The sequence below is a fragment of the Ciconia boyciana genome, chromosome 4 (genome assembly GCF_034638445.1).
Source record: "Ciconia boyciana chromosome 4, ASM3463844v1, whole genome shotgun sequence".
Lineage (NCBI taxonomy): Eukaryota > Metazoa > Chordata > Aves > Ciconiiformes > Ciconiidae > Ciconia > Ciconia boyciana.
In genome coordinates, this window is record NC_132937.1 from 48,193,925 (window position 1) to 48,206,025 (window position 12,101).

Below are 12,101 nucleotides of genomic sequence, written 5' to 3' on the forward strand. Positions count from 1 at the left end.
ATGGCTTTTTGTGGTCTTTTTTTTTCTTCTGGTCCTTACTAATGAATTTTCTTCTTTATGCATGCATGCGTGCTTTTCCTTTCTCCATCTAACCTTTCTGGTTTATTCGTTTATAAACCTACAAAGCTTCAGCCTTTAAAGGGGAGCACAGACCATCTAATGACAAAGTAAAGTGCACAGTGTCACCAGGCTTTTGTTCTGTTTTCTCCCAGCCTTGTCTTTGTCGTTTAGATCGTAAGCTCATCAGAACAGCCTGTTTTTGATTTTTGTCTTGTGCCTACAGCCTAATGAAGTGTCGAAGCATTTGTCTTATAAAACGAAACAGAACATTTGTGTTTTTGAAATAAATTGCCTCTTTATTCTAAATGAGATTAATTTTTGATGTCTAGTATACTAAATTGTTAGGGGATGAGAATATTAGGATTTTAACAATTATCGACAGCCATGCAAGTTCTTGTATTGATATTACATCAAAAAACCCAAACCCATACATAATACTGTGTTGTCAGCTGCTAATACTGTTGCATTGTCTCAGCAAATACAAGAATCTTCTTCCAAGACATAACAGTTGTGAAAAGACTAGTAGTCTTCCAGATATTCAGTGTCTGAAAGCTGTAATTAAATGTAAAAATTATTTGGAAAGTAAATTAGTAATAGTGAATTGGTAGCATTAAAGATGAGAATCCTTTAAAAGAGAGAAGGAAGTATTAAGGATTGTGAAATTTACTTGAGTTTAAAATTCAAGTTACTTTGGATTTATAGTTATAATAAAAAGAGCAAAATAAAAAATGGAGCTCAGAGCTGAACATGTTGGCTATGGATAGGCTAGGCAAAACGTTCAGAACTTCTCAATGTTCTTGGGTATTATTTGGGTAGAAATAGTTGGATTCAGTGCAACTTTATCAGTATTTTTAAAAAAGCATTTAACTTTTTGCAGTACATAAGAATTTGAGTATGACTATATCAACTGCTTGATGCAACATTCTTAGAATTTAGGCAAGAATATGATTTTGCTATAAATATTTAATACAGATATAATAACTACTTCTTTGTGCATAAAAAATTATGGGAGTGCTGGTGTCTTACAGGAACATCCACAGGCCTGAGCAAGAGTATTACTTCATAGTTTTAGTAATTTTTTGGGTGACTATAAATGGCAGTGTTCCTGTCTTGCTCTCTCTCCTTCTGGGTTCAAGTGAGTTAATGGTAAGGGAGCAGCGAAAAATAAAGGAGCACTAGAAGTTTCAGAGTCTGAATGCATACATGCTGTTAGGTGTTTACTCCTCAGACTTAGTCCAGTAGTTTTCCATTGTATTTGCTGTCCTACTTAACTTCTTAAATCCACTATATGCACAGTTTGTCATTAACCTGCAGCAGTCAAACCACAGAATCCAAATTAAGGAAAACTCATTTTTTCATTATTTTATATTCTGTCAAACAAACAATGATTGCACCTCTCTCCAGTTGCTTAATGTGTCATTTTCTTCAAAGCCCTTTAAACATCTCAATTAGGACAGACACTTGCTCCTGCGAGGGCCGCTGTTCAAGTCTGTACTACTTGTCCTATTTAAAGATGGCCTGTTCAGAGCAACATACATGTCTTAGTTTAGGGTTTAAATGTCTACTTGATTTGCATTTATGTCAGATGTGGTAGAATGTTTGTGTTACAAGAAGTGAAGTGGTAATATCCCATGTCTAAGCTTGCTGAGAGAATTTGCTGCAGGGTTTGTATATCTTGATAGATTTCTTCATAAAAACTACTTTATATGGTTCAGTGTTCTGAGACTACTTATGCTGCTCTTAGTTATTGCTTAAAAAAGGGAAATGGGAAAGGTGTTGTATTTGGTCAGGTAGAATTAAGTAAAATAGTAACAATTTTAAATTAGTTGTTCATGGGTTTGGTTTTGTGTGTTGTTTTGTGGTGGGTTTTTTTTTTTATTGTTTGCTTAGGTATTTTGTCTTGATGTTAATGCAGAGCTCATCTTTCTTAGTGGAGAGTCCAAAGGAATTCTTAATGTACAACAACAACTGATAATGAAACAAAAGCAAATTTTAAAGTAGTTTGAGTTAGGTGTCTTTGCTCATGAAGCTAGCTTGCTACCTTACTGTTTTATAAGTAGTGCAATTCCTCTATTTCAGTATTGGTCATCGAAAACACATTTGCTTTCAGCTGTCTCTTGTGAATGTTGTCATAATCTCGCATCAGTAAAAAAAGGCATGTTTTTTTAGCATGTTATGCTAGGAAGGCATTGTTGAGAAGCGTAAAGATTTTGGAGTAAGAGCTCCTGTGGAAAGTGCTCCTGTGAAAAGGTAGCTGAATGATGTATAAGAAGGGAAGAAGATAAAGTATATTTAACTGTGGGAACAAGAAGTTCTGTTTCTCTCTTTTAAGTGGCATTAACTGGAGCACGGCAGAATTTGTTTACTCTTTGGTAATGATACTACTATATTCTTTTTAAGGTCATCTTACCCTCCCCCCCCTTTTTTTTCTTTTCACCATTTTTGTTACCCTGCAAACATACACCTCCACTGTTATGTTTATAAGAGAGTGGCAGCTTCTGTTTTGCCTGACCTTACATTCCTCCTGAGAGGCAAAATGTACTATATCAAAATGCCAGATTTTCTCTGTAGCAGATTGTAAAATGCCAGATATGCTTCTTATCTATTTTGGGAAGCTTTTGCTAGTTTTAAATGGCAATTTGAGTAAAAACTTGCTTGCTCAAGTCTTTCTTCCTTAGTTTCTGTTCTTTCTTCCTTAAAAACTGAAGGTGTTTACTTTTGTTTTGTAGACAAATTATTTTTTTTAAACAACTCTATTTGTTAGGTCACTTGCTATGTTTCTGGAATCACCAGTTTCTCCAGAAGCTGTGGCTCTACCATTAATATTTCAGCAAGCAGATTTTAAGCATTATAAAGAAGGAGGATCAAAATCTTGGCTTATTTGAGACAGTGTGCATGTTTCATTATTTGTGCTTAACTAGATTTCTTTATAATTTTAGTAGCTGCATGCAGAAGTGTGAAGAGGAAAAAACCAGGGAGTTTTCATGAAGCCGACGTGGAGAGTTGGTTTTTCCAACAGAAACAAATGTAAAGATTTAGGGATAATTCTGTGTAATAGAATCTAAACCCCTACTGTTTTTGTACTATGAATTAAATATCTAAAACTAACCAGATAAAAGTATTGTACTAACCAGGCCCTTATTTTTGTTAAAATGTGTGTTTAATGGCTTGTTCTGCTTGGGGCAAATAATTAAAATTAGGCTGATACGTTCCTGTTTATAGAACATACTTACTCCTGTGCCACTAAAGATCTTCAGTGACTTCAGATGTGAAAAATGACTTCAGATGTAAAATGACCATTTCTCTTTCTCTTGCATGAGCAGAGCAGGATATTGAGCTGCTCTTCTAGCTTTGTTAACCTTGCAGCAGTTCACACTTTTGTGGGAAGCTTGTAAACAGGGGGATAAAGTTTGTATGTTAGGGTTTTCCTCACATACGAAATAATGCTTTTGAGTTGTGGAGTATGTGGAAATAAATGGTATCTGAAATATTTATGGTTTAACCATTAGCTAGGTAGCCTTTGTGACCTATTGAATTAGAAGTGGGTCTGTTTTCTAATAAGAAAAGAAGCTACTTAAACTGCAAAAGGATAAAAATGATTGCTTGCACTCTTGATGTTAACTCCTTTAATCTTCATCTGTAAGGCACAAAATGAGATCAGTCTAGAAATGAATTTGTTTAAATTTTATAGCTGCTGTGTTTACAGAACGTTCTTCCAGGTTCTAAGATGTAATAGCAGCTCTCTCGTGAAGAAATGTCACAAGAACATTGCAGTACAAATACTGTCATTATGTTCTGTAAAAGGAGCAATATAGAAAGAAAATTGTCGTGCATTAATGAGCTTCTAAAACTTTTTTTTTGCCTACTGCTAAAATGCTTGAAGCACAGAAGTGCTTTAAGATTGGTCTTCAAATCTGCACTAATGATGCAGATTACCAAATTGTACTGTCACAAGGCACTTTTTCTCTGTATATCTAAGGCAGTTAAGGTGGGTCTAAGCCAAGCAGTGAAAGGCTATGTAGTTCATGAGAAGGATCAATAAGAATCTGATAAGAATAATTAGTTATCTATTTAATGTTAGATAATTTGGTTTGCAAATATCTGCAAAAGAAGCCACATGAATTGAAAAAGCTGGTGTAAATAGTTCTTAGAGTAAAGATTCGTTTGCTTGTTATACTTTACAGTATAAATATTTAACTTTATTTTTGATAATTCAGTTCTGTGTGGGTGTGAAATTTAAGTAATAATGCTGTTTACAGGATGCAAAGTCATACTATGAATTTACCAACACTAAGACTGCCTGTGTGACATTAATTCAGCTCCTTATTTGTATGTATGATGAAAACATTTGATTACTTCATTTCATATGATTTTCCCTTTTAAATTGATTTGTTTGTAACTCTGCTTTTTCTTAAGGGAAACTGAAGCAACTGATTCCAAATATGATGGTAGTAGATACCCACCGAATTCTGGGGTAGCAGACACCCACATGATTTCTGGGTAGAATTAATGCTTTTAGATTTGTTGTACCAGCTTCTGCTGTTTGAGCAAGTAAACTAACTAAGAACAATAGTAAGTTGCCATCACCTGTGGTCCTAATGGTGGATGATGGGCTTTGCCAAGCAGTTTTACTTTCAGTAAAAAGAGTGATTACTGTAGAAGTGTGCTCTTTTAGCTACTACAACTCGGAAGAAAAATTGGCATTGATAAAGTTAGGGAGAGGATCTATTATGAAGATGAGGGGAAACTTCTTTTACAAAAAGAAAAGTGTGGCTTGTTTAATTTAACTAAGGCTGAGGAAGTACAGTTGTCATCTAACTAATATATATGCACATATTTCTCTGTCCCCGCCTCCCAGTTGTGGAAGGTAGCAGAATGGGGAATACCTATCTAAGCTGAAAGCTGTTATTGGTTCAAGAGCAAGGAAGTAACAACCAGTTCTTAAATATATTTAAGGAGGAAGAATGTTTCTAAGCTCTGGAGCAAGGAAGGGTAACTTTCTATTAGGTTTTTGTGTCACAGCTCTCAATTGCTTTCGTGAAAGGGAATGAAAACTTAGTGCCTATGGTAGCTTTGTCTGGTCTTTGTGACCCCAAAGCTCTTCTCCATTCCCAGGAGGAAAGGTGCTAATGGGTGCATCTCATCATATGGAGAATCCTTTCAGCAAACGGTAGAGGTGGATTTTCTGCACAATTTCTGGCAACCTGTTCTTGAAGAGATATAAAACAGATTTCCTGATTATCATTCTCCTTAATACAATGGCCCATCCATTTAGTAGAAACTAAGCAAATGGATTGTACCAAATACTCTATTGAATATTTCATCCTAGTTAGTTTGACAGTCCTTTTCATTATAGGAGCCTGTTTAAGATGCTTTTTTTCATTTTAAGCGTCAGTCACCCTACTTCTGTATTCTGCAATGACTCCTTTCTGGGCAAACGAAGTATTTTATTTAAATGTCCTGGGTTTGAAAGAGTGAGATTAGGAATGACAGTGTGGCAGGAGTTCTGCATAAACTCCCTTTAAAAGCACCATTGTATAATGCATTGTCAAATATGCACTAATTATTTAACCTCCCTCTTCAAGGGAAATGTGTTGTTGCTGTTAAGGAAACATAGTTGTTTACAGGTATATCACAATATAACAAACATCCTATTCCTTCTAGATATGAGATGTAATTATTTTTTTTTTCCTCCAGCCCAGTGTGTTAATTGTAAGCTACAAGGAAGTATCAAAAGCAGCTTCTCAGTTTGGACCTTATAAACAAGCAGAATGGCGGCCTGACAGCACCATGATAGCTGTTTCAGTAAGTAGGGTTTTTACTTCTTACTGTGGTTAAACTATTGCAAAGAGTTTTGTATTACCAATTTCTGTGCTTATACAAACTTGCAGATTGTATATACATTTAACTGATATTTATCTTGTGAAAATATATAATAGTACCAAGGTTTTTTTGGATGATAGAAGCTTCCTTTAGTAGTTTTCATTCATTTTTTTCCCTTGAAGAATGAACTGCAGTTCTTTGTATTAAAATAATGTTTAGATGTGTTGTCAAGGGGTGATCCAGCATCTCATTACTTTAGTAGTCTGGTCACAAAGAATAAGGGAATTTAAAGACGTGAATGAAAGAAATAGTTGAGGAGTTAGGTGGCATAAGCATATTTAGCTTGATAAATAGGGTTTATAGATGTTTCAGAAAGGTGGGTCTTAAGAGGATGAAACTGTGGCTTTATTAAGATGCAGTATCTTTTGGTGATTAAAAAAAAATTTGCAAGGCACCAAGAACACAGAAACAAGGGCAGTGATAGGTGATACATAGACTCTTCTGTTGAGAGTCTTAAAGGTAAAGATGAGATCTTGTCTCACATGGAAATAAAACCTTGTTTTGTAGCTGGTGCTGTGTTCACAGCAGTGAAGTAGACTATTTCAGCACCAGCATTTAAAAATTTGAGGTGCAAGGTAGACACAATGAAGGTGGGAGTAGAGTTTATAGGAGTCACAATATGGAATTATACTCTTGGTGACTTTTGGTCAGGCCTTACATTAGGACCAGGTCTTAAATTGGGTAAGTTTCTTTTCTAGCTTTTAAAATCAAGGCTATTGTATTTAAGATTTTCTTGTGAGAAAGTGCAGAAGAGAAGAATGAAGTGATTAAACTTCCCTGTCAGAAGCTGATTATGTGGAATTACAAACTGGATAACAACTACTGTATTTGTTGGTACACTGACTTAATGTCCTAATATAAACCATCTTTTGTGCTTAAAATGATGCCTGTGATGCTTTGTAGTTTTTAAACCAATCAGATATTTTTATCTTAGTGGAAAATACCAGTTGGTTTATGGAATAGTTCGTGTCTCTACCAATATCATCATGATTTTAAGTCAACTAAACTTCCTGTGCTCCTGTTTTCTTGTGTGTAATGCAGGGGTAGACTTTTCTAAAAGATCTCACGGAGTCAATGCAGGAAAGTATTTCTGTTAGTGTCAGATTATATTTTCAGTTAGCAAATGTGAATAGTTACCAGCAAAGACAGAAAGGAGACTTCTGTAACATTTATGATGAATAAAAAAAGAATTCTTCAATTTTATAATACAGCATATAATCATAAGTAAACTATCCAAACACATTTTAATTATACCTTTATGCAGTAGTTCAGAAGAGATTTAAATTGTTATATTGAATTACTTTGCATATTATGTTTTTTCTGTGATGTTGGGATCCATTTGCTCAAGAGACCGTATGGTTCAGCTGACAGTCAGACTAGCTTTAATTTCTGCCAGTTCAGTTACTGTACTTTCAGGTTTTTCAGCAGCTAAATGTATAGTGTTCTTTTTGGAAGGTGATGTTAGAATCTAAATGCCCATAAAGTCTCAGTTTGTAAACTTAAGTTTTACAAATCAAAATTGAAAATGGTCAAACAGTTTATAAAATAATGAATGTCATGAGATTTCTAATGTTCTTCACGTTTCTTACACGTATATTGCATCTCCTTGGTGTATATATACAAATAATACAGTCAAGCATGCACGTTATGGTAGTTTTAACACCAGTTCTGTTTTGCAAGTTTTTTTAATATGCTTTTGGAATATATATGAAGTTTAATTTGAAACAGTTAATGAGTCCTACTGAAAAACCACATTTACAAATACTGGTATTTTTGTTCTAGAGAGACAGGGTGGAAAGGCAGTTTTGGGAGCTTAATGAAGAAGATGTTCCTGCTAATGGATGATACTTTTATTCCCAAGTAAAACTGTGAACTTCTTTCAAAGAGAATAAACTTTTTCTCCCTTATTTGTGAATTTTTCTTAAGAGGAAAACTAACGAGTACAAATGAAGGAGCAATAGCAAAGCAAGTTATTAATTAAAAAAAGAACAGTTTGTACTACTAGTTTTGTTGAACTGAATTAACTTCAGTTAATTACTGAAGTCCTGTGGAATAGCTAAAAATACTAGTTTGAAAGCTGAGTTAGGTGATTTAGTTTCTCACCTGTTATTACCTGTGCTTTTGAGTTTCTTGATTGTAGTGGTTTTATGTTAATAAAATTATGTTGTACTTTGTTTTTAAGAAGGTGAACAGAAGGGTTAGTATGTACTTAATAGCCAAGTCGTACATTCACTTTTTTTTTTAATGACATAATGATGCGGAGTGTAGTCTGGATTGAATGTCCCCTAGAGCAGTGATATACAGTGTTTTTTCTTTCTGACTGCCAGAGTGTTCAGAGCATCTCTATGAAAATAAATCACTTTGTAGCACATGCTTTGAGGTAATTACTATTTGTACTTTGGCAAACTTTGGTCTAGCATCTAAGGCTTTATAAAATACCTCTAGTAGCTTTAATGGTATGCAGTTAAACTTAAGCAGTTCTCACACTGTTATAATCTCCTAGCAATTCTAACTTCTTTTACTACTAGTATCTTCTATTGCTAAACTGTTGGCACATTTTCTAAACTAATATTTTGTAGTTTGTTCTCTCATATTGCTGCGTTTGTAATTTTTCCAGTGTTACTGGGAAATACTTTGTTTCTTGTCTAGATTAGTGCATAGGCCCAAGGTAGCTAATTCTAGTAGTTAAACAAACTTGTGAATTGGGTCAAGATGCTTCCATATAGAGAAATACACAAGGAATTTTAGTCCTTCCGCTGCTACAGGCAGTCCTCTGATATAGACTGCTCTTCAGTGTGCATACCCATAGCTAAGGCAGAGCTTTATTAAACATTATAGCATACAAGAAACCATGTAGTGAAATCCCTTGCAAGATACTGTATGTTTATACTTTTGACTGTCAGAGATGAGAATGATCAGGGAACGGATGACAACGATGGTTACTTTAGTAAGTCTTATTGCAACACAGACATTTCTAAAGCAATGTAGAAACCTATGCGAATGAATATGATCAATTTGCGGGAAGCGTATGGTTGAATGCTTCTGCATTTCATACAGCTCTTCATGGAATTTGAGGTTCTATTTAGAAATGAACCTGTAACAATAGCAACTTTGTGCTTTGAATAGTGTTCAGTAGGGCCCTTTGTACCTTAGTATCAGTATGAAGATACTTTACAGCATTGTTTTACTTTTCGTTCCAGGATAAGATAACTTACAGGTTAAATATTTAATGATGTAATGGAAAGAACCTGTAAAGATGTTAGAAATTAGCATGTTTCTGTACCACATAATAGCTGAACATGATATTACTGCACATAGAAAAGCTTCCATTTATTTTCAGCCTGTCTCAAGCTCACCATTATGGTTCGGATTTTATTCTTGCATGAGAAAGATACTCACTCTGAATAAGAATAATTGTGTTTCTTGGACTTTGAAGCCAAAACACGAATTTCTTTCATGATAAAGCAAAATGTTTCACTGGGGAAAAACATGGCATCTGTGAACTGATAAACTAAGCTAACAAGAGTGTTACTTTTTCCTTTATTCAAAGAAAAGGAAACCAACCTTGCAAAGCAACTTGAAACCATTCATTTCAGTGCTGCTTGTCTCCAATGACAGTGCTTTGGGTACATGCCCAGGCCATATTAAAATGATTGGATGGAAACACTGTTTAACCGAAATGCATTTGCCGATTTTCCTGAAGGATAAATTTGTGCTTTAAACAAATCATACTTGTTTGAACAGCTAACCTTATTGGTGATCTGCCTCTCCTGTGCTTATACAAACACTGGATCAGCTTCTAGTCATGACTGGGACATCTGATAACTAAATGATTTATATTTGTTCTCTGAATAGTGTTATAGTTTGAAGTCAGTCTTCCAGACTGACAGAATATGATTTGGGATGGAATTATAGTAGAATTTTTTTCAGACACCGGAAGATTTTGAAAAGGTGTCGTGGTGTTTAAAGATACTGCATGACATGAGGATTTTTTTGAAAACTACCTAGATGGCCAACATTGAGAGGCAGTGCCTAGCTTCTTTGCACACTGTAGCGTCCATGTGTCAAACACCTGAAGGTCTTGTTCTGAAGGCTGGCTACCTTCCACTACATGCTTTCTGCATTGCTTCTCTTTATTGGTGGCAATTAGGTACCCAGGTTCTAAATATCTTATGTAGCTGTCTGATTTTATGTATTTATGTGAATCAGAGGAAAATTTCTGCTGGATGCATGTATCAACAGTGGTGTTTTTCCATTTTCTACCTACTGAGTGATCTATTCAGTGGGCTTTAAGGGCTAGTACGGATTTTACCTAGAATGAATTTCAACGCACAGTTTTTTAATATATCTGAAACTTGGTATGGGTGTATATTTGTGTTCAATGTATGAGACATATGTAGAAATTGCAAGAATCTGTATAGATTTTACTCATGCAAATAGACTAGATATATATCTTATCAGTGTTTCTCTTTCAGACTGCAAATGGATACATCTTATTTTTTGAAATACCATCAGCCAGAGACAAGTATCTTTATGAGCCAATGTATCCCAAGTAAGTATTTTAAACTTTCTTGGCATCCCCACAGTGTGAAAAAATATGACTATACAAGTCCTAAGCAGATTTTATGATAAAAAATATTTCTTTCCAAAGTATGGTTTAGAACTTGATGAGTATATGAAGCATCATTCCTGTGAGTTAGAGTCAGTTCAGAGGAGAAGTTGGTCTAATTGGTTTGCTGTGCACTAGTAAGATTCCTTAGGTCCATTTTATAAGCTCTCAAAATCCTAAATAGCAGGGTTAAAATTGTCTAATTTTATAATTCAAGGTAGTCTGTGGAATTTATGATCTGTAACAAGCTTTAATTATTCATTTTGAGTGACTCAGTTGAAAAAATGACGTTTCTTATTAGGGGACAATTTTTTAATAGATTCCTCTCTGCCCCCCAACTTTTCAATAACTTAGAGATTTTTTAAACAAATGGGGAATAAATTCTCAATATTTTGGAAAGAATATGAATCATTTTTAGTAAGAATATGCAGCTAAAATAGTTGCAGTGTGTTATGTTGTCATTATCATCTTATTTTCCTTATTGTGAATGACAGAATACATTTTATGTGTTAAAATATGACTGTATGTTGGATGTATTTGTGGTTGACTTAGTTGACTTTGGATTTGGCAAAATTGGGAAATGTTTAGGACAAATTAAAGCCTCAAGGGGCGTATTTATGTGTGTGTGTTTAGATAGGCAGAATCTGTAGTCGTTGATTGGGTCAAATTTTTTCACAGGAGTAATAAAACACTCTTGATTTCTCATTGACTAGAAACTGCTTTTTTGGATATATCTCTATATATACCTTCATCATTATGATAATGCTAGTCAACTTAATTTTAAGTTTTTTTCATATTCAGAAAATGAGTTAAAGTTGATCGGTGGGTGTCTCCAGAGGGACATCTATGAGGAGTATTGGATAACCTATGATGTCATGTAAAAGGAAAATATTTTTATTTTTTAAACCATAACTGTTAAACCATGAACATTAAAAAAAAAATAAATCAGGTGTTCATGACCATTTAAATTTTAAATCTCTATTCTTTTACAAGTGTGTATAGGAAGAAATGACTTGGCAAATTGTAAATTATTTCAAAGTGAATTCTTGCTTCATTGAGTGGAAAATTTTGTGTGTGTTACTACTATAATGCATCTTTTGGCCTCTGAAATAGTCCTCAAAGCTCTGGAATTAAATGGAATTTACTGTTGCAACTTACTTGTCTATTTTCCAAAAACTTAAGACTAATGTAGACAGGTTATATTACTTTACATGCCTTTTCTGAGACCTGAATAGCATTTTTCAAACTGACTTTTCACATCTGACTTACTGTCATCAGGAAAAAAAAAAAGCAGACAATCTGTTGCTGCAAACTGTTGAAATAAATAAAGGAATAGTATATCTTCAGCTGTACATCATGCAAAGGACTAAAGAATAGTTTATGGTATGATGTTCTTGTTCTATTTGGAAAGTTGGTGGGGTTTTTTTATGGGCAAAATCTGAAAATATATGGAAATATGTATAAAATATGCAGTAAGAGTTAAAAAAGAAGCTTAGGAAAGTTTTTTTTTTAGACATGCCACATGCAGGAAGGTTTGAAAATATCTGTT

At 34.3% G+C, this 12,101-nt stretch overlaps 1 protein-coding gene across 8 annotated transcripts in view; it reads left to right on the forward strand.

The window, feature by feature from the left end:
- Positions 1-12,101, forward strand: part of RIC1 (RIC1 homolog, RAB6A GEF complex partner 1) — a 55,628-nt gene that overhangs the window by 4,871 nt on the left and 38,656 nt on the right. For 7 of the 8 annotated variants that reach the window (XM_072859021.1, XM_072859020.1, XM_072859018.1 and 4 more), the window contains exons 2-3: positions 5,758-5,865; positions 10,419-10,495. In XM_072859021.1, the coding sequence (XP_072715122.1) occupies positions 5,758-5,865; positions 10,419-10,495 (185 nt within the window). Of the gene's footprint in view, positions 1-5,757; positions 5,866-10,404; positions 10,496-12,101 lie in introns of those variants that run through there. The other variant, XM_072859025.1, reaches the window with a different exon arrangement.